Below are 22,094 nucleotides of genomic sequence, written 5' to 3' on the forward strand. Positions count from 1 at the left end.
GACTCAGCTTCCTCCTGGTTAGTTCCGTGTTCTCCCACTTGAGGGCTGACTTGTGCTTTGTCTTCTGCTTAGGTACCTGTCCCTGGGAGAACATGACCGGAAGCGCCTGGAAGATGATGAAGATCGCTTGCTGGCCACCCTTTTGCACAACCTCATCTCCTACATGCTGCTGATGAAGGTAATGTCATTTTGCTGTGTCCAGCTCCACTGATGCTAGAAGGGCAAGGCTTGTTCCTGTCACCTGAATTTCGGGGCGGCTGGGAAGCTATCAAGGTATCTTACTTAGGGCTGTCTTCTTGATTGAAAGTCTGAGGCCTCTCCGCCAGCTTAACAATGTTCTGTTTATCTGAAGCTGCCAGCCTGTTTTACTAAGGAGTGTGGTAGAAATAACTGATGATTCTCTTTGTTTTTGTTTTGAGACAGTCTTGCTCTGTCGCCCAGGTAGGAGTGCAGTGGCGCAATCTCAGCTCACTGCAACCTCCACCTCCCCAGTTCAAGTGATTCTTGTGCCTCAGCCTCCCCAGTAGCTGGGATTATAGGTGCAGACCATCATACCCAGCTAGTTTTTGTATTTTTAGTAGAGACAGGGTTTCACCATGTTGGCCAGGCTGGTCTCAAACTCCTGACCTCAAGTGATCCACCCGCCTTGGCCTCCCAAAGTGCTGGGATTACAGGCATGAGCCACTGCACCCGGCCAAGAACTGATGATTCCATACTATTTATTTATTTATTTATTTATTTATTTATTTATTTTTTCATTTTTTTTGAGACAGAGTCTCACTCTGTCACCCAGACTGGAGTACAGTGGCGCAGTGTTGGCTCACTGCATCCTCTGCCTCCCGGATTCAAGCAGTTCTCCTGCCTCGGCCTCCTGAGTAGCTGGGATTACAGACGTCTGCCACCACGCCCGGCTAATTTTTCCATTTTTAGTAGAGATGGAGTTTCACCATGTTGGCCAGGCTGGTCTCGTACTCCTGACCTCAAGTAATCCTCTTGCCTCAGCCTCCCAAAGTGCTGGGATTACAGGCAGGAGCTACCATGCCCAGCCATTGTTTGTTTATTTTGAGATTTATATGGTCTCCCTTTAATAAGCAGTTTTAGGATGCCAGTAGAGCTTCCCACAAAATACAATGAATTAATTTTTCTTTTTTACAATAGTAGATTTTTAAAACTTAGAAAGGATGCTCAGGACCAGGAGTGGTGGCTCACGCCTGTAATCCCAGCACTTTGGGAGGCCAAGGCAGATGGATCACCTGAGGTCAGGAGTTCTAGACCAGCCTGACCAATATCGTAAAATCCTGTCTCTACTAAAAATACAAAAGTTAGCTGGGCATGGTGGCTCACGTCTCTGATCCCAGCTACTTGGAAGGCTGAGACAGGAGAATCACTTGAACTCGAGAGAGGAAGGTTGCAGTGAGCTGAGATTGCACCATTGTATTCTAGCCTAGGCAACAGGAGTGAAAATCCATCTCAAAAAAAAAAAAAAACGATGCTCAGGTTTTGTTTTTCAGGACAGCCCTATATCTTATAGAATTTTACATAGTTATAAGAAGAGCCAGCCATTAACAAAGTAATAGTAGATAGAACTTGATATGTTGTACTTGGTTTTGTAGCTGTGGAAGAAGTATGTTACCAAGTAGAAGAGTTCTGCTCTCAAAGGGAAACATAAGTCTGGAGTTGATGGGTAGAAGAGAATTGTTTGGAGAAGGAGCCACTGGGTTTCTCCTCCTTTTGTTCTCCCCAACCTCCCTAAGTGTGAAGGGATCAGTTGATCAAATGCAGAGAATGCCCCCAGCCCCTCTTGGTTTGCTTCATTTCCTGGTGTAAGTTTCACTGTACTCTGTGGAATTTGGAGGGTACTGGTTGACTTAGGCTGGGAAAGGATGATGATCCCTAACCTTCAGAGATGTCTTGGCTACAAACCAGTCTGGTGTTACCACTCTAAGTCATTTCTGAATTACACTATGAAGAGCCTTGGGGGTTTTCAGAGCCCTTGTAGGGGTGAATGTGGTGGTATTTAGTGGGGATAGGGAGAACGTGTCCCCTGGAACCAGAACTGCTCTAAGAGCCACTTTTCTGCAGGAGCTAACTAGAGACAGAGCCAGGACTTTTCTTCCCCTCATGGTGGCAGAATACACAGTTGAAAGTTTTCTCCCTTGTTCAGTGATGTGGTCTTTCAGAATTCCACTTCTCTCAGATGGTGGAAAGCCCACTTGTACATTCTCTTCTCTCTACCTCAGTCGAGAGGAGAGCAGATCCCTTGTTAAGAGTCCTATTTTGGCTTTTCAGGTAAATAAGAATGACATCCGTAAGAAGGTGAGGCGCCTAATGGGAAAGTCGCACATTGGGCTTGTGTACAGCCAGCAAATCAATGAGGTGCTTGATCAGCTGGCGAACCTGGTAAGCACGTCTGGCCACCCCTTAGGCTTCCCATGGGTCGTTTCTTGGTTTGTGTCACTTCCAGTCCAGTTCACCCCTGATTTTGAAAATGGAGCAGTTGTCTTTGACTCTAAACGAGACGTTAGTCCCTGTGTTCTGTGATGGGATTCTCTGTATAAAACCATTTTAGTGCATCAGTTTGATGTGTGGTCTGGACTGCTGAGGATTCAGAAGGTGAAAACAATTTCAAATGATTCTAAAATGTTATTTGCCATTTTCACAGGGTTACGTTTGCACTGATGGTACCAAAGCAGTGGCGGGTACAACTGCTGGCACTTTAACCCAAGTGAAGACAATGGCCCCAAACTATGCCAGCAGCCATTGTATTCCTTGCCTCGATACACTTTCGGTTTTTTATTTTTGTTTTGTTTGTTTTTTGAGACAGACTCTCACTTTGTCGCCCAGACTGGAGTACAGTAGCGCCATCTTGGCTCACTGCAATCTCCACCTCCTGGGTTCAAGCGATTCTCATGCCTCAGCCTCCCAAGTAGCTGGGATTATAGGCATGTGCCCCCACACCCAGCTGATTTATTTATATCTATATCTATATATATATAGAGAGAGAGAGAGAGAGAACGCGAGAGAGAGGGAGAGAGACGAGTTTCACTCTCTTGTTGCCCAGGCTGGGGTGCAATGGCGCAATTTTGGCTCACTGCAATCTCTGCTTTGTGGGTTCAAGCAGTTTTCCTGCTTTAGCCTCCTGAGTAGCTGAGGTTACAGGCATGCACCACCACGCCTGGCTAATTTGTGTATTTTTAGTAGAGACGGGCATTCGCCAGGCTCATCTCGAACTCCTGACCTCAAATGATCTGCCTGCCTCAGCCTCCCAAAGTTCTGGGATTACGGGCATGAGCCACTGCACCTGGCTTACACTCTTAGTTTTTTTAAAAATGCCAGTTGTGCTTATAAATGTCCTTGAAGAAGCAGTGAAAACTTACTTTTATTAAATTGATTGATTATACTTTTTTTTTTTTTTTTTTTGAGATGAAGTCTCGCTCTGTCGCCCAGGCTGGAGTGCAGTGGTGCCATCTCGGCTCACTGCAAGCTCTGCCTCCCGGGTTCATGTCATTCTCCTGTCTCAGCCTCCCTAGTAGCTGGGACTACAGGCCCCCACCACCACGCCCAGCTAATTTTTATATTTTTAGTAGAGACGGGGTTTCACTATGTTGGTTAGGCTAGTCTCTAACTCCTGACCTTGTGATCCACCCACCTCGGCCTCCCAAAGTGCTGGGTTTACAGGTGTGAGCCACCACGCCCAGCCAAGGGAGACCCCATTTCTACAAAAAATTAAAAAATCAGCCAGGCATGGTGACATGCACCTGTAGTTCCAGCTACTTGGGAAGCTGAGGTGGGAGGATCACTTGAGCTTAGGAGGTTGAGGCTGCCGTGATTCATGATCGCACCACTGCACTCCAGCCTGGGTGACAGAATGAGACCCTGTCTCAAAAAAAAAAATGTATGGAGAATAGGGGCTCACTCTGTTGCCCAGGCTGGTCTCCAACTCCTGCCTGGGCTCAAACGGTACTCCTGACTTGACCTCCTAAAGTGTTGGGATTACAGGAATGACCCCCCGTGTCTGGCCTAAATGGATTTTAATATAACAGTGTAAAATGTTCATTGATGTGCTTTCAGATTCCACACTGCAACTGACTTTCAAAAGCTGCTGTTGCTGGGTGTTGTGATTTATGCCTGTAATCCCAGGTACTTGGGAGGCTGAGGCAGGAGTGTCACTTATGCCCAGGAGTTCAAAGATGTAGTGGGCTATGGTCATGCCACTGAACTCCAGCCTGGGTGACAGAGCAAAACCTTGTCTCTAAAAAAAAAGAAGCTGCTACTTCTCAAGTTCTGGTATAGTGTTAAAAAAGAATACGTCTATTTATCTGAAAAGGCTATGAAAATCCTCTTCCATTTTCCAAATATGTATCTGTTAGGTTGTTTTTTTCATATACCTCAACCAAAGCAACATACTGCAACAGACTCAATGCAGAAGCAGATAGGAGAATGCAGCTATTTGCTGTTAAGTCAAACATTAAAGAGATTGGCAAAAATGTGAAACAGTGCCCTTTTTTTTGGAAAATATAGTTATTAAAAATGTTTATATTACTATGTAATGGGTTATTAATGAATTATTAATTGTTTTTATAATTAATCATTTGAGAAATTTGCTTAAATTTCTAGTATGTAAATATCTATAACTCACATAAACGAAAGCTCTTTGGAATCTTCAATAAATTTTAAGAGATATAGGGCTTCTGAGATCAAAACATCTGAAACCACTTCCCAGGTGACCAGTGGCCAGCAGATGAGACTGTGCTGAGGAAGCTGATATGAATTTGATTGCTGGATGGGGAATTCTTGGCCCAGAGCCCTCTGAGAGGGATGTATGACTGTCCCAAAAAAATCTCTCTTTCATCAGAATGGACGCGATCTCTCTATCTGGTCCAGTGGCAGCCGGCATATGAAGAAGCAGACATTTGTGGTACATGCAGGGACAGATACAAACGGAGATATCTTTTTCATGGAGGTAGGTGCTGGTTCACACTGGGGGCCCAAAGGGGCTATTGGAGAGTCACAGGGAACTCCTAGAACTGATGCCAGAATATTTTTCTCATTTCTCTCATTCATCTTCATGATCCATTTATCATTAAATTATCAGATTGGGATTTTTTGGTTTTTTTGTGTGTGTTTTTTTGAGATAGGGTCTCGCTCTGTCACCCAGGCTGGAGGGCAGTGGCTTGATCTCAGCTCACTGCAACCTCCGCCTCCTGGGTTCAAGCAGTTCTCCTGCCACAGTCTCGCAAGTAGCTAGGATTACAGGCGCCAGCCACCATGCCCGGCTGATTTTTCTGTTTTTAGTAGACACGGGATTTGATCATGTTGGCCAGGCTGGTCTCAAACTCCTGACCTCAAGTAATCCACCCACCTTGGCCTTCCAAAGTGTTGGGGTTACAGGCGTGAGCCACCACACCTGACCAGATTATCAGATTGTTATTCAGATAATTAAATTTTATATAGTAGATGATACCCATTTCTTTTTTTTTTTTGAGACAGAGTATTGCTCTGTCACCCAGGCTGGAGTGCAGTGGCGTGATCTTGGCTCACTGCAACCTCCCCCTCCCGGGTTCAAGCAGTTCTCCTGCCACAGCCTCTCAAGTAGCTGGGATTACAGGCGCCAGCCACCATGCCCGGCTGATTTTTCTATTTTTAGTAGACACGGGATTTGATCATGTTGGCCAGGCTGGTCTCAAACTCCTGACCTCAAGTAATCCACCCACCTTGGCCTTCCAAAGTGCTGGGGTTACAGGCGTGAGCCACTGCACCTGACCAGATTATCAGATTGTTATTCAGATAATTAAATTTTATATAGTAGATGATACCCATTTCTTTTTTTTTTTTTTTTGAGACAGAGTATCGCTCTGTCACCCAGGCTGGAGTGCAGTGGCGTGATCTTGGCTCACTACAGCCTCTGCCTCCCAGGTTCAAGCAATTCTCCTGCCTCAGCTTCCTGAGTAGCTAGGATTACAGGCATGCACCACCATGTCTGGCCAATTTTTTGTATTTTAGTAGAGACGGGATTTTACCAATGTTGGTTGGCCAGGCTGGTCTTGAACTCCTGACTTCAAGTGATCCACCTGCCTTGACCCCCCAAAGTGCTGGGATTACAGGTGTGAGCCACCGCACCTGGCCCTATTTATTTTATACACATACACACACACGCACACACATATAAAGATATCTATCTGTATGTAGATGATATTATCACATTGTTCATAAATCAGAATAACAGAAAATAGTACACACTGGGAAGTCTTATACTCATTCTTGTCCCTTTCCACTGAATTTTCCACTCCCCTCACCCCTTCATCCTATAGACAACCACTTTTATTAGTTTCCTTTGTAAATTCCAGTGAATTTTTTTTTTTTCTTTTTGAGACAGAGTCTTGCTCTGATGCCCAGGCTGGAATGCAATGGAGTGATCTCGGCTCACTGCAACTTCCACCTCTTGGATTCAAGCAATTCTCCTGTCTCAGGCTCCCAAGTAGCTGGGATTACAGACACCTGCCACCATGCCCGGCTAATTTTTTGTATTTTTTTTAGGGATGGGGTTTCGCCATGTTGGTCAGGCTGGTCTCAAACTCCTGACCTCAGTAATGCACCCACCTTGGCCTCCCAAAGTACTGGGATTACAGGCATGAGCCAGTGCCCCCGGCCTTCCAGTGGATTTTTATGCAAACAATAAAATATGAACACAAATTCTTATTTTTCTCCTTTTTTTTCTCTTTGAGATGGAGTCTCGGTGAACACAAATTCTTATTTTTCTCCCTTCTTTTTTTTTTTTTTTTCCTCTTTGAGACGGAGTCTCGCTCTTTTGCTCAGGCTGGAGTGCAGTGGTCCAAACTTGGCTCACTGCACCCTCCACCTCTTGGGTTCAAGCAATTCTCCTGCCTCAGCCGCCCAAGTAGCTGGGATTACAGGCGCCCACCACCATGCCCAGCTAATTTTTCTATTTTTAGTAGAGACAGGGTTTCACCATATTGGCCAGGCTGGTCTTGAACTCTGGATCTCAAGTGATCCGCCCACCTTGGCCTCACAAAGTGCTGGGATTATAGGCATGAGCCACCCCACCTGATCTATTTATGTCCTTTCTTTCAGAAAGATAGCGCATCTTATCCATTGCTTTATTCCTTGGTTTTTTTCATTTAATATTGTCCTGGTCCTCTTCTGTATCAGTACCAAGAAAACTTTCCCATTCGTTTTATGGCTACATGTATTCCACTGTGTGACTGTGCCTTAATTTATTTAACCAGTCAGTACATATGGATCCTTGGGTTGCTTCCAAATTTGCTGTTACTGATAGTGATACTGTGAATGATGCTGTACTTGCTTCATTTCATACATGTGCAAGTGTGTCTAAGGGTTCCCAGAAATGAGATTGCTGGGTCAGAGGGACAATGCATTTGTAATTTTGGTTGATGGAATTCTTAAGTGTCTCATAACATGTAATACCCCCTTTGCAATTTATTTTGTTGAAGAAATGGGATCATTTGCCCTGTGGAGTCTCCTACATTTTAGATTTTTTGCTGATTGTGTCTCCTTTCTGTTAGCGTGTTTCTCTGTCACGTATTTCTTACAGACTGGTAGTTCAGTTTAGAGGTTTGATCACTTTCAGATTCACTCTTCTGGGAAGAACACTTAATGAGTGGTGCTATACGCTTCCTGTTGCCTCTTATGGTCATCCCTTTCCTACTGATCAGTGGGCTCAGATGTGGGCAGTCTGATCTGCCCACCAGAAAGTTCCTCATTTGTCTTTTCTGATTTTGCCTATGATATTTTTTGACACACATAAATTTTTTACTTGTATATAATTTTTTTTTTTTTTTTGAGACAGAGTCTGTCTTTGTCGCCCAGGCTGGATGCAGCGGCGCGATCTTGGCTCACTGCAACCTCTGCCTCCCAGGTTCAAGCAATTCTCCTGCCTCAGCATCCCAAGTAGCTGGGATTACAGGTGCCTGCCACCACACCCGGCTAATTCTTGTATTTTTAGTAGAGATGGGGTTTTACCATGTTGGCCAGGGTGGTCTCGCACTCCTGACCTCAAATGATCCACCCACCTCAGCCTCTCAAAGTGCTGGGATTACAGGTGTGAGCCATCACGCCTGGCTACTTTTATATAATTGAATTAATAGTATCTTTTACGGCTTCTGGATTTTGAGACATAGTTAGAAAAAGCCTTACTCTCCAGGATTATAAAGGAAATTGGCCATGTTTTCTTCATTTCTGTGTTTTTAATTCTGAAACAGACCTCTAAGTAATTTTAAGGACCAAGTACAAATCCTAAATATAAAGTAGTGAAATTTTGCTTATGTTATCTGTTCCCCTATGATTTAGCTGAATTTGATTTCCACAGTCAGTTTTTTTAACAGGTGGTTTACCAAACAGAGGGGCTTACCCTGAAGCAGAAACATACACATCAGTGTAGTCAAGAAGGAGTCATTTTCATGTCACCCTTTAAAGTGTTAGAATTTGCCTTGTTGCCTCTCGGGGCTGAGGGCTGACTCGGGACGCCTGCACCACAGTAGAAGTGCCACATGACTCTTGCCCCTTTATTTTCCTTTAAAAAAAAAATCTCTCCAGCAGTTTCCTTGGACTACTCTTACTCTCACCACTGTAGAGGGAGCCTCATGCTAAGTCTCTGGAGTGTGGGACTGGACGCATTACCCAAATAGATGCTACTTCCTCAAAGTGGTGCCATGCCAGGGAAGAGTGCACATGGTCACTGTGACATCACCTGGCTACTGCGAGGCTATTTGATTTAGCCTTTCTCAGAGCATAGCCTGCTTTCTGCATGATCAATTGGACAGCAATTTGGGAATTTTTTTTTTTTTTTAAAGACAGAATCTCACTCTGTTGCCCAGGCTGAAGTGCAATGGCGTAATCTTGGTTCACTGCAACCTCTGCTTCCCGGGGTTCAAGCAATTCTCCTGCCTCAGCCTCCTGAGTAGCTGGGACTACAGGCACATGCCATCATGTCCGGCTAATTTTTGTATTTTTAGTAGAGCTGGAGTTTCACCATGTTGGCCAAGCTGGTCTCGAACTCCTGACCTCAAGTGATCCCTCCACCTCAGCCTCCCTAAGTGCTGGGATTACAGGTGTGAGCTTCCACGCCTGGCCAAGGAAGATTTTTTTTTTTTTGGAGATGGAGTCTTGCTCTGTCACCCAGGCTGGAGTGCAGTGGCACAATCTTGGCTCACTGCAACATCCACCCACCAAGTTCAAGTGATTCTACCTCAGCCTCCCGAGTAGCTGGGACTACAGGCACGCATCACCACGCTCGGCTAATTTTTGGTATTTTTAGCAGAGATGAGGTTTTGCCATGTTGGCCAGGCTGGTCTTGAACTCCTGGCCTTAAGTGATCTGTCTACCTTGGCCTCCCAAAATACTGGGATTACAGGTGTGAACCACTGTACCCGGCCAAAGATTTTTGTTTTTTTTTTTGAGACAGTCTTGCTCTGTCGCCCAGGCTGGAGTGCAGTGGTGCGATCTCAGCTCACTGCAAGCTCCGCCTCCCAGGTTCACACCGTTCTCCTGCTTCAGCCTCCCAAGTAGCTGGGACCACAGGCACCCAACACTTTGCCCGGCTAATTTTTTGTGTTTTTAGTAGAGACAAAGTTTCACCGTGTTAGCCAGGATGGTCTCAATCTCCTGACCTCACGATCTGCCCACCTAGGCCTCCCAAAGTGCTAGGATTTCAGGTGTGAGCCACTGCACCCGGCCGCCAAAGATTTTAAAAAACTTTTCATTGCACTTTTTTTAGTTACAAAGCTAAAACAGTATGTGCTATAAATGTTTCAAACCACGCAGAAGTTAAAAAATAAAGTTTTACTCCCTCTCAATCCTTTGTCCCAGAGGTAACCACTATTAAAGAGTTTTGTGTGACTCCTTTCAGATTATTGAAAATGCATATTTGTGTAAATATAATTTATTTATATGGAATTTTGTTTTGGCACTTGTGGAAGTGGTATCAAATTACAAATATTAGGCTGGGCGTGGTGGCTCACATGAGCCTGTAATCCCAGCACTTTGGGAGGCTAAGGCGAGCAGATCACCTGAGGTCAGGAGTTCCAGACTAGCCTGGCCAACATGGTGACACCCTGTCTCTCCTAAAAATACAAAAATTAGCCGGGCGTGGTGGCAGGCGCCTGTAATCTCAGCTACTTGGGAGGCTGAGGCAGGAGAATTGCTTGAACCCAGAGCGGGAGGTTGCAGTGAGCCGAGATCATGCCACTGCACTCCAGCCTGGGTGACAAAGCGAGACCTATCTCAAAAAGAAAACAACAAACAAATTACAGATATTGTTAAATAATTTGCTTTTTTCACTTAATGATATACCTTTCCATGTCTCTTTTTTTCTTTTTAGTTTAATGGATGCTTAGCCATTAGATGTTATATGGTGTACCATAATTAGTTTAACTAGTGCCTCCCACTATTTTTAAAAAAAAATATTGCTCGTTAGGCCAAGCATGGTGGCTCACGCCTGTAATCCCAGTATTTTGGGAGGCCGAGGCAAGAGGATTGCTTGAGCCCAGAGTTTGAGACCAGCCTGGGCAACAGAGAGAGACCCTGTCTCTACAAAAAATTTAAAAGTTAGTCATACATGTGGTGGTGTATGTATGCCTGTGGTCCCAGCTACTGGGGATGCTGAGCTGGGAGGTTCACTTGTGCCCAGGATGTCAAGACCAGCCTGGGCAACATAGGGAAACCGTGTCTCCACAAAGCAATTTTAAAATAAACTAGGCATGCTAGTACATGCCCGTGTTCCCAGCTACTGGGGAGGTTAAGTGGGGAGTATCCTTGAGCCTGGGAGGTCAAGGCTTCAGTAGGCCCCGACTGCACCACTTCAGTCCAGCCTGGGTGACAGAGCAAGACCCTGTCTCAAAAATAAATAAAAAATAAAAATTGCTCACTGAATATCCTTGAGCATATATTTTTGCACCCTCACATGAGAATTTCTATAGGATATAGTCCTAGACATGAAATTTTCAAGTCAAGCTTATTACATTTAAAATTTCATTAGATTTGGCCGGGCGCGGTGGCTCAAGCCTGTAATCCCAGCACTTTGGGAGGCCGAGACGGGCGGATCACGAGGTCAGGAGATCGAGACCATCCTGGCTAACATGGTGAAACCCCGTCTCTACTAAAAAAAATACAAAAAACTAGCCGGGCGAGGTGGCGGGCGCCTGTAGTCCCAGCTACCTGGGAGGCTGAGGCAGGAGAATGGCGTAACCCGGGAGGCGGAGCTTGCAGTGAGCTGAGATCCGGCCACTGCACTCCAGCCCGGGCGACAGAGCGAGACTCCGTCTCAAAAAAAAAAAAAAAAAAAAATTTCATTAGATTTTGACAAATTGCCATCCCAAAGACTATACCAATTTACACCTCCAACAGCCACTTAGGTGACTCTAACAGTATATTACGAGCATTTCTCTAGCCTAGAATGCTCTAGCTTAGAAATCATGTGTTCTCCTAAATGTGTTCTGCCCGCCTTTACATGATGTTCTTTTTGTTATTGTTGTTGTTTTGTTTTGTTTTGTTTTGAGACGGAGTCTCGCTCTGTCGCCTAGGCTGGAGTGCAGTGGCCGGATCTCAGCTCACTGCAAGCTCCACCTCCCGGGTTTATGCCATTCTCCTGCCTCAGCCTCCCGAGTAGCTGGGACTACAGGTTCCCGCCACCTCACCTGGCTAGTTTTTTTTTTTTTTTTTTTTTTTGTATTTTTTTAGTAGAGACAGGGTTTCACCGTGTTAGCCAGGATGGTCTCAATCTCCTGACCTCGTTATCCGCCCGTCTCAGCCTCCCAAAGTGCTGGCTTGAGCCACCGCGCCCAGCCTACATGATGTTCTTAAAGGATTATGAAAGGCAGAGTGGTATTGTCCATTTTCCCCCTGGAGAAAACCACAGAGTCAGACTGGGGCTAGAACTCAGGTTTCCCATTCCTACTCTGCCACTTTGACTCATTCTTCAAAGGCTTTAGAACTCCAGTAAACTCTTATACAGTAGCTTAAACCTGATGGTCTTGTGTAGTCCTTACTCACTCACCTAATATTTATGGAGCACATATTAATGTGCTAGGTAGTTTGTTGGGTGTCGGGATTATAGCAGTGAATAAGACAGACGTGATTTCTATTGCCCTTAGCATTGACAAGCTATCGGGAAATCAAATAAATAGAGTATTATAAAATACGGTGAGCATTATGAAAGAAGCTCAGGGGGCAGGAGTTATGGGAATATATAGCAGAGGGCCTAGGAGCTGTGGACAACTCCTTTGAGAAGTTGACCTTTGAGCTTAGACTTGAAGAAAGAGAAGAGTTAATGGTTGGGGAGTGGAAGAGCAGTCAGGGATATTTGAGCTAGAACCAGTGGGACTCAGTGATGGAGTGTAGTTAGAGGGAAGAGGAAGGAGTCGGGTATCACTTCTTCATTTCAGGCTGGGGCAGCTGGGTGGATGGTGGTGCCGTTTCCTCAAATAGCAGACTTAAAAGGAGGATCTGCCCAGGAGGAGATGTTGAGTTCAGATTTGGACACAATGAGTTTGAGGTGCTACATGTGAAGCATCCAGGCATTGAGAGGCTCAGGAGCTCAGGAAGAGAGGTCTAAGATGGCAGAAGAGGTAAGAACCATCAACGTGGTAATAATCATTAGTTTCATAGTTCTGATATCTAGTAGCCAATTAGGGTACTTTCTGTGTGCCTGGCTTTGTATGCACCTTAAGTACTTTATGCACATTAACTCATTTAGTCTTCATAGTAACTGTAGGAGGTTATTACTGTTACTATCCCCTCTCACCGGTGAGGAACTGTGGACACAGATGAACTTGCTCAGGTGGCACAGCTCAGTAATGGCAGAGCTGGAATCTAAACTCAGGCTAACTTTAGACCTGTGCCCTTCACCACTGTGCTATAATGTCTCTGGTAACATTTGAAGCCTTAAGAACAGATAACTGGCTGGGTACAGTGGCTCACACCTGTAATCCCAGCACTTTAGGAGGCCGAGGCAGGCAGATCATGAGGTCAGGAGATCGAGACCATCCTTGCTAACACGGTGAAACCTTGTCTCTACTTAAAAAAAAAAAAAAAAATTAGCCGGGCATGGTGGCGTGCACCTGTAGTCCCAGCTACTCGGGAGGCTGAGGCAGGAGAATGGCGTGAACCTGGAAGGCGGAGCTTGCAGTGAGCTGAGATCGCGCCACTGCACTCCAGCCTGGGCGGCAGAGCAAGACTCCTTCTCAAAAAAAAAAAAAAGAACAGATAACTTCACCTGAAAGAATGTTGAACAGAAGGTGTCAAAAATATTTGCTTTTCAATTTATATCATCCTGTATTGTATGCAGTAGGCACTGTTCATGTGTCACTTGTATAATTAATTTTTGAAAATATTTTTATAGAGCTGGGCACGGTGGCTCACGCCTGTAATCCCAGCACTTTGGGAGGCCGAGGCTGGCGGATCATGAGGTCAGGAGATCGAGACCATCCTGGCGAACACGGTGAAACCCCGTCTCTACTAAAAATACAAAAAAATTAGCCGGGCGCGGTGGCGGGCGCCTGTAGTCCCAGCTGCTCCGGAGGTTGAGGCAGGAGAATGGCGTGAACCCAGGAGGCGGAGCTTGCGGTGAGCCGAGATTGCGCCACTGCACTCCAGCCTGGGCGACAGAGCGAGACTCTGTATCAAAAAAAAAAAATATATATATATATATATATATATATATATTTTTTTTTTTTTTTTTTTTTTTTAGATAAAGGGTAGACCCAGGATTAGAAAGTACATCAGCTCCATTTTTCTCCTTGGTTAAGTCTGTCATGATCTCCTGCCTTTGTGTTTGTCAACAAAGATGATTCCTGAGGTCGTAAGATGGAGGCATGAGATCTCCTCCAAATACTTTAAGTCCATAGAGCACATAAAAGGTAAATAAATAACTGGGCTTGGTGCGGTGGCTCACACCTGTAATCCCAGCACTTTGGGAGGCGGAGATGGGCGAATCACTTGAGGTCAGGAGTTCAAGACCAGCCTGGCCAACATGATGAAACCCTGTCTCTACTAAAAATACAAAAATTAACCAAGCATGGTGGTATGTGCCTGTAGTCTCAGCTACTCAGGAGGTTGAGGCGTGAAAATCGTTTGAAACCATGAGGCAGAGGTTGTAGTGAGTCGAGATTGCACCACTACACTCCAGCCCGGGCAACAGAGTGGGACTCCATCTCAAAAAAAAAAAAAAATTATAGCCAGTGTGATGGTGTGCACCTGTAGTCCCTGCTACTTTAGGGGCTGAGGCAGGAAGATGACTTGAACCTGGGAGGTCAAGGCTGCAGTGAGCTGTGATGGCACAAGTGCACTCAAGCCTGGGGGACCAAGTGAGACCCTGTCTCAAAAAAAAAAAAAAAAATGTAATAAATAACTGATTGATTTGTACCTCCTCACTTATACACAGGTTCTTCTAATGACTCCATCTCTTCCACCAATCCTTGTAGCAGGCACCATGTCAGTAGTTCTGTTTTGTGTCTCCAACTAGGGACACCGTGAGTGTAAGGCAGAAAACCTGACCATGGGGATGCTGCAGGGCCAGTTGTCCCACCCTTTCCCTGTAGGAAACAGTCTAGGAAGAGGCTGTCAGAGACAGGAACCACTGAGCCGCTTTGTGCACTTCTCCAGGTGTGCGATGACTGTGTGGTGTTGCGTAGTAACATTGGAACAGTGTATGAGCGCTGGTGGTACGAGAAGCTCATCAACATGACCTACTGTCCCAAGACCAAGGTGTTGTGCTTGTGGCGTAGAAATGGCTCTGAGACTCAGCTCAACAAGTTCTATACTAAAAAGGTACCCAGGATCTGTGTTTGGGTTGGGGCTAGGGTAGGCATTGAAGACCAAATAGTGAGTTTATCTTTGGGAAGTTAAAATTCCAAAACCCATGTCTGGAGCCACACTTCTGTCTCCAGCTGTTGGGTGGGGTACCTAAAGCTGTCTTGGAGGTCCTGGTGTCAGCCCAAGCCTTCAGTGGCTGTTACAGAGCAGTGGGTGGGGAACCCTGGACAGCCCCCATGATGGGACCGCTCTCCCCCTGTGCCACAGTGTCGGGAGCTGTACTACTGTGTGAAGGACAGCATGGAGCGCGCTGCCGCCCGACAGCAAAGCATCAAACCCGGTGAGGAGAGTTTTTCCTGAGAGTGTCTTCCCTGTTTCCACCAGTCCTTCTGAGTGTCAGGGGCCTGGCAGGGAAGTCAGGGGTGGGATTCCCCACCGCACCAGTGAGCTGATAGCCCCTCCCTCACCACAGGACCTGAATTGGGTGGCGAGTTCCCTGTGCAGGACATGAAGACTGGTGAGGGTGGCCTGCTGCAGGTCACTCTGGAAGGGATCAACCTCAAGTTCATGCACAATCAGGTAGGTGCGAGCAGCAGCACGAAGCTCCCTGTAAAAAGGACCAATGTCTAGGCCCCCAGTACTTCCCCAGCAAAGCATGAGAGAGGGCCCTCTGGAGCTAGAGGGAGAACTGGAGCAGCTGGACCCAGGAAAGAAATCCCAGGGGAGGGCACAGTGACGTTGGCGACCACCTGGCGCTGTGAAGGTGCACCAGGGAGCCTGCGGGGGAGGCTGGGCAGGAGCGAGGCCGGGTGGCCACGCTGCCCCATCCGTTGGACTCCACACAGTGTGAGTGGGAGCGTCTCACTTGGCCCTTCCCCTGCAGTGTCTCTGCCTTCCTCTATTCCCAGGGTATGCTTCTGCTTGGTGGTTTTGCTTTGAGAGTCTAGACTGGCCGATCTCCTTGTGTGTTTCTGGTGTGCGTGCAGCTTGCGTGTGCGTGTGTACATGCCTGTGTGTAAGTAGCTTGTATCTTTCCTCTCTGGAGTGTGTTTATTTGCCTTTTTCTTCTGCGGATTCTTCTGTTCTTTTCCTTCCTCTGAGTGTTCCAACTCTGTCCCCTGCTCCACAGGCCCCATTCCCCTTCCTTTGATTGGGAAGCAGTTCTGGATACATATTTCCCTCATTGTAATTCCACCATAGGAGCTGACTTTTTTTTTTTTTTTTCTCTCTTGGTCTTTTAACACAGTGTTACCTTTTTCTCTCAGTGGACATTCCTTAAGCTAATTCCTTTCTGAGGCCAGCGCATCATCCCAGGTCCGTTCACAGCTCTGACTCCTCACACAAGTGCCTTCCCTCCTCTTTCCCTGATGTCTGGGTTGCTCTCCCTGAGGCTCTGAGCCAGACCTGAATGTGTGAAGCCCCATAGCCCCTGGCCAGGCCGCAGACCCTCAGGGGAGGTGGATGCCTGACTGACGTGGCTGTCTCCCTCCCTCCGCTAGCCGTTGTAGCTCTCTTCCAGGAACGTAGCTGGGCAGCTTTAGTTTAACAGGAAACAGCTGCCCAGGCTGCCAGCAGCCCCTTAGTGTATTTTCAATCTAGGACTTAGCGCGGTAGCCAACCCCAGAGACCTTAGGACCAGCCCAGAGAAGGGTCTACCTAAGTGCTTTTCTGGACCACAAAGGTGTCAGTATTTCTTGGGGAGCAGGTTCCTGACCACATTTTAGTGCTGTGGCCTCCCTGTCTGAAGATGAGATCTTGCTAAGCAATGCCCAGGTGCTCTGCCCTGTTCCTCGTCCTGCCCTTGGCACAGCCCCTCTGGGCAGCCATCCAAGCCAGTCTGTGGTTGAAGGCTTGGCCCCTAGAAGATAGATTGTGCACAGAAAGGGAGGAAAGCCCAGCTTCTCAATCTCACCTCCCAGTTAATAATGAGATAGCAACCCGCCTCTCTTCTGCCACACAGTGGTCAGTTGGACTGGAGGGGGCAGCAGACCTCCTGGTGGAGCTGTGCAGTCTGGGGTGAATGGGAAAAGCACAGGCTTTGGTGTCAGGACATGCTTGGATTTGAAGCCCAGCTTCCACGTTCGTGGGCAGAGAAACTTTCTGATCCATAGTTTCCTCATGTATGTAGAAAATGGGGATAATACTATATACTGTGTCATGTAGGCGCAGGGATTAGAAATCGTATTTGTAAACCCCAAGTATGTGCTCAGCAAGTGGTAGCTGATATTATTGTCACCACATACCTCTTGGGAGATCCTGGATCCTGTTTCAAGGAGGATGCCAACACCTCCCACCCCGAGGACAGTCTGAGGGGAGCTTTGCGCCGTGCCAGCCCTCTGCGCCGGAGGAGGATGCATGGAAGGGTAGAGACCTGATGGGCTGAGTGGGGATCCCTGGGGCACCGTGTCTTACAAGCACTGCCCTGGGCAGAGGGTACGGGCGGGCAGCCCAGGCCAGCAGCGGGGCCTTCGGGTTGGGTTTGACCATTGAAACTAACGCCTTCATTTCTCTCCCATGCTTTCTCCTCCGGCCAGGAGCGGAAGGTACATGCCCTTTCTGCTATCTTCGCTTCTTAGCGCTTTTGAGTTGTGTGCGTGTGGATTCTTCTGTCCTCTCTTTGGGAAATAGACTTTCTTTGTGTGGGTGGGGCTGTAGCTGGGAGAGTGTGCTGTGTGGGGCAGGGGTAGAGCCTGTGGGCCTTACCCCGCCCTCCCTCCCTCTCTTGCAGGTTTTCATAGAGCTGAATCACATTAAAAAGTGCAATACAGTTCGAGGCGTCTTTGTCCTGGAGGAATTTGGTAATTACACTATTTTGCTCTTAGGTCTGGACTCACATGGCAGTAACTCAAACCTCGGAGCTCCAGAGGAGGGTCTAGGGTCAGGGAGAAGAAGAACCTCTGTAGAGAGGTCAGGAGAAGCAGGAGAGACAAGGAAGAAAAGGGACCCCTGAGATGAGAGCCGGGAAGTGGAAGGGAAAGATAGATAATGGATCGCAGAAGAGCAAATGGGGCCTCAGGTGGGTTTCGAGTTCAGAGGTGGTCCTGAAGCAGCTCAGCGAAGTAGCACCACCTCCCCGTGCTGGGCCAGCCAGTGGTCAGAAAGTTTGGGATAGAGCAGACTGGTGACCCCCAAGCTCCACTACATCTGTGTCACCTGCTGCAATCTCTCTAGCAGCCCAGTCCTCCACCCAGCCTCCCTGGCACCGCTGTGGTCTCCACCTGGCCTCTGTGCCAGATGAAGGGCACGGGGCATCGCAGGCAGACTCACTTGAGGGACAGAGGAGCCTAGCAAGGCAGCTGTAGCCCGAAGCTGGGAGCCAGCGCTAGGGAGTGGTGTAGTGGGTTCTCACCCTGGGGCTTTGAGTTCCTGCTGTGTTTGTGCTTCATTCTTTTGTGCCCCTCATCGCTGCTATGAAAACCTTCGTTCTCCAGCAGGTAAAGTGACCTCGGCTCGTGCTGCCTCTCCCCAGGTCTCTGCCTTGGGCCCTGCCCTGGGTGGGTAGCTCCCTTCCACCGAACCAGCTCCTCACACTGCCAGCTCATCTCTTCCTTTCTCCCCCACCCTCTTTCTTCCCACCTTGCCTCCCCACTCTCACTGGCTTACTGGACTTTCCTCCCCGTGTGCTCCCTTCTCTCTTCTGTCAGAGAGATACTTGGGGGAATCTTCCAACTCAGGAGAATGGCCTGGGCTTCTTGCTCTACCTTTGATGAGTTTATTCCCTGCTGACCCTGAGTTTCCCCAAATTCTACCTTCCAGGGTCAGAGGAAGGTACAGCCAATTCTCCTCCTGCCTTTTCTGGCCCCAGGGAGATGCCAGGCCCCTCCACTCCCAGTCTCAAGGGGCCATGATGATGGCTGAGCCTGGGGGGCCTACTCCTTTCTCTGGCCAAGCAGAACCCCTGCATGGCTGGAGCGGGGGGACTCTCTTGCCTTCTGGGCTGTGGACATGTGTGTATTTTGCCTGATGCTCCCTGTCACCTCCCTTCCTGGGTGCTGTACTCGCCTGTCTTCTGCTGGGTGTGTTGCTCCAGAGCCCTCAGACGCTCTCCCTCACACAGGCAGGCCTGGGCTTCTCCTGCCACTCAGGGAAGGACACTGCCACGTCCTGTGGGTTTAGTATCATGTTAGCTCTTCATCCAGCCTCAAGACCCTCTATGTAGGGGGCTGGGAATAAAGGGAACTGTTTAACATGACCCAATTTTCAGGCTGGTGACAAGATGAGTTCACGGGTGTCTCAGCAAAGTTGGACACAAGCTAGAAACGGCTCTCTCCTCCCAGCCAAAACCTGGGAATTCCCCACGGCAGCTCCTCAGGGGCCCTGGACAGTAGCCGTGACCAGGCTGGTGAAAGGCCCATCCCTCCCATCCAGGGCTTTCAAAGAAGTGGCTAGAATCACAGCCATCAAGTAGAAGCCACTGCGGACGGCAGAGGCCTAGCTGAGGAGGCTGGGGCCATGTCCTCCCAGCCGGCAGGGTCTGGACAGAGCCTCTGGTGGCCTCTGCCCTGTCGTAGCCTAAGCTGCTGCAGCTACTGTGAGAGGCCACAGAGGGGAAGGGGACCCTGACGCCGGGCGCTGCCGCCTGGGGGAGCATGGCACTACTGCTCTTAGTGTTGAACTTTCTGTTTTGTCTCTTGCCCGTCCGGTTTTAGTTCCTGAAATTAAAGAAGTGGTGAGCCACAAGTACAAGACACCAATGGTGAGTGTGCCGCTCAACCCTGATGGGCCACAGTGTGCAGGGCTCCCTGGGGACCTTCGGACAGGAGGAGGGGTGGGCCCTCTGAGCGCACAGGGTTGAGTGGGGACCTGGTCTTGTTGCCAAAGGTTCAACTCAAGCTGAAATGGGTCTTGATCCCTGGGAGACAGACACACACACGTGGATCCCCTCTCCCACGGGGACAGCTTCCTTGCTTGGAGCTCACGTTTAGGCCAGAGGCCCATGCCCAGTGTTAGGGCAGGAGTTGCCCATTGGCAGATCCTCCACATGTGGAGATGCAGGAGTCTCAGTATCGTGATCCGCTTGGTTTTCTCTCCCCTCTAGGCCCACGAAATCTGCTACTCTGTATTGTGTCTCTTCTCGTACGTGGCTGCAGTTCGTAGCAGTGAGGAAGATCTCAGAACCCCACCCCGGCCTGTCTCTAGCTGATGGAGAGGGGCTACGAAGCCGCCCCAGCCCAGGGCACGCCCCTGGCCCCTTTCTGTTCCCAAGTGCACGATGCTGCTGTGACTGAGGAGTGGACGATGCTTGTGTGTCCTCTGCAAGCCCCTGCTGTGGCTTAGTTGGTTACCGGTTGTGTGTCCCTCTGAGTGTGTCTTTGAGCGTGTCCACCTTCTCCCTCTCCAGTCCCAGAAGACCAAACTGCCTTCCCCTCAGGGCTCAAGAGTGTGTGTCTGTGGGGCTGGTGTGAACCCACTATTGTGTGTCCTTGAGACATTTGTGTTGTGGTTCCTTGTCCTTGTCCCTGGCGTTGTAACTGTCCACTGCAAGAGTCTGGCTCTCCCTTCTCTTTGACCCGGCATGACTGGGCACCCGGAGCAGTTTCACTCTGTGAGGAATGAGGGAACCCTGGGGCTCGCCCTCTCAGAGGAAGGGCACAGAGAGGAAGGGAAGAATTGGGGGGTAGCCGGAGCAAGTGGCAGCCTCCCTGCTTCCTTCTGCATTCCCAAGCTGGCAGCTACTGCCTGGGGCCCGCAAGCGTGGGCTGCTGTCTGCTACAGCCTTCGTCACTGCGGTGGAGCAGCGAATTCCCTGTGGCCTGCCACGCCTTCGGCATCAGAGGACGGAGTGGGCGAGGCTCGTGGAGTCCCAGGGACCGCTGGCTGCTCTGCCTGAGCATCAGGGAGCGGGCAGGAAAGACCAAGCTGGGTTTGCACATCTGTGTCTGCAGGCTGTGTCTCCAGGCATGGGGTGCCAGGAGGGAGAGGCAGCCTGGGCATGGGCAAGAGATGACTGTAAATATTTCAGCCCCACATTATTTATAGAAAATGTACAGCTGTGTGAATGTGAAATAAATGTCCTTGACTCCCTTCGGGCTCCCTGGCTGCCTTGCATTAAATGACACCTCCTCTTGGCTCAGGCCTGAGGAAGGCTGTCCCTGGACTCTAAAAAGGCACCTCAGGCTGGAAGGAAGGAAGGAGATGAGGTCATCCACGTCCAACCTTTGGCACACAGAGGCCCCAGCTCCCCTGTTCTGGGCTCCCAGAGCAAGGCTGCGGGAGGAGTTTTCCTTCCCAAGCACCTGGGGGCCCTGCAGAGAGTTGGGCTGCCGTGAACTGAACGAACGGGCTGCTAGAGGGAGCAGCCAGAGGGTGTCCTCACCTGAACTGAGATTAAGTGAAAGAAAGCCAAGGCCCTGGCCCTCTGTCCCCTTACAGGTGGATATGGTCCAGAGAGGTGTGGTGACTCAGCCAGGGCCTCCCACAGGGCCCCGGACTCCTGGCCAGGAGTGTCTTCCACTGGGTAGAACTCCTAGAAGCTCCCCTAGGAGTCCGCCTTCATGGAATTGTCCTGGAAAAACCTGGCTGCGTTCTCAGGGAATTTCTGAGACCTGCTGGCTTCCCCGACCCAAAAGGAAACTGATGCTCAGATTTAGGGGAAGTGAGAGCAGAGTGGGGCCCTGGCCCTGACACCTTTCTGGTCCCCATGGTCCTGGGCTGGATTGGGTTGCTGTCTCCCACGGGGGATATGAGTCTGTACCGGCTGTTGGCTTATTGATGGCTGGGACTGCAAAGCCACCTAGTGCAGCTCCACCCCAGGACAATCAGCACAGATTCTGCCTCACTCCACCCCTAGGCGGCTGTGACCACGGCCCCTGGCACAAGGATCACGCTGAGTACCTAGGACCAGTTAAATGCGCTTTCTGCTGTCACAGCTCAGTTTCATCATCTGAAGAGTGAATGCTGTGGGGGAAGACAGGTTCCTTCTAGTGTTAATGTTTTATGAACTCAGAAACCACTCTGGGCCTGGTTTAATCATTGAGAAAACAACGAAAATATCTGCCCTCACTTTGCTGTGAAGATCAATGTCCTTGGGCTTTTTTTTTTTTTTTTTTTCTTGAGACAGAGTCTCACTCTGTCACCCAGGCTGAAGTGCAGAAGTGCAGTGGCGTGATCTCGGCCCATCGCAAACTCTACCTCCCAGGTTCAGGTGATTCTCCTGCCTCAGCCTTCCAAATAGCTGGGATTACTGGTGCGCCACCATGCCCAGCTAATTTTTGCATTTTTAGTAGAGATGGGGTTTCACTGTTGGCCAGGCTGGTCTGGAACTCCTGACCTCAGGTGATCGCCCGCCTCTGCCTCCCAAAGTGCTG

General features: G+C 48.8%; 1 protein-coding gene across 24 annotated transcripts in view; it reads left to right on the top strand.

Moving 5' to 3' along the window:
- Positions 1–20,811, top strand: part of MADD (MAP kinase activating death domain) — a 63,118-nt gene extending 42,307 nt beyond the window's left edge. For 11 of the 24 annotated variants that reach the window (XM_030917713.1, XM_030917714.1, XM_030917712.1 and 8 more), the window contains 10 exons: positions 73–178; positions 2,290–2,400; positions 4,856–4,963; positions 14,638–14,802; positions 15,055–15,127; positions 15,260–15,366; positions 17,322–17,330; positions 17,516–17,585; positions 19,437–19,483; positions 19,826–20,811. In XM_030917713.1, the coding sequence (XP_030773573.1) occupies positions 73–178; positions 2,290–2,400; positions 4,856–4,963; positions 14,638–14,802; positions 15,055–15,127; positions 15,260–15,366; positions 17,322–17,330; positions 17,516–17,585; positions 19,437–19,483; positions 19,826–19,930 (901 nt within the window). In that variant the 3' untranslated portion in view covers positions 19,931–20,811. Of the gene's footprint in view, positions 1–72; positions 179–2,289; positions 2,401–4,855; positions 4,964–13,723; positions 13,890–14,637; positions 14,803–15,054; positions 15,128–15,259; positions 15,367–16,033; positions 16,102–17,321; positions 17,331–17,515; positions 17,586–19,436; positions 19,485–19,825 lie in introns of those variants that run through there. The other 13 variants (XM_030917717.1, XM_030917728.1, XM_010371108.2 and 10 more) reach the window with 5 other exon arrangements.
- The last annotated feature ends 1,283 nt before the right edge of the window (positions 20,812–22,094 follow it).

Source organism: Rhinopithecus roxellana, chromosome 15 (genome assembly GCF_007565055.1).
Source record: "Rhinopithecus roxellana isolate Shanxi Qingling chromosome 15, ASM756505v1, whole genome shotgun sequence".
NCBI classification, from domain to species: Eukaryota; Metazoa; Chordata; class Mammalia; order Primates; family Cercopithecidae; genus Rhinopithecus; species Rhinopithecus roxellana.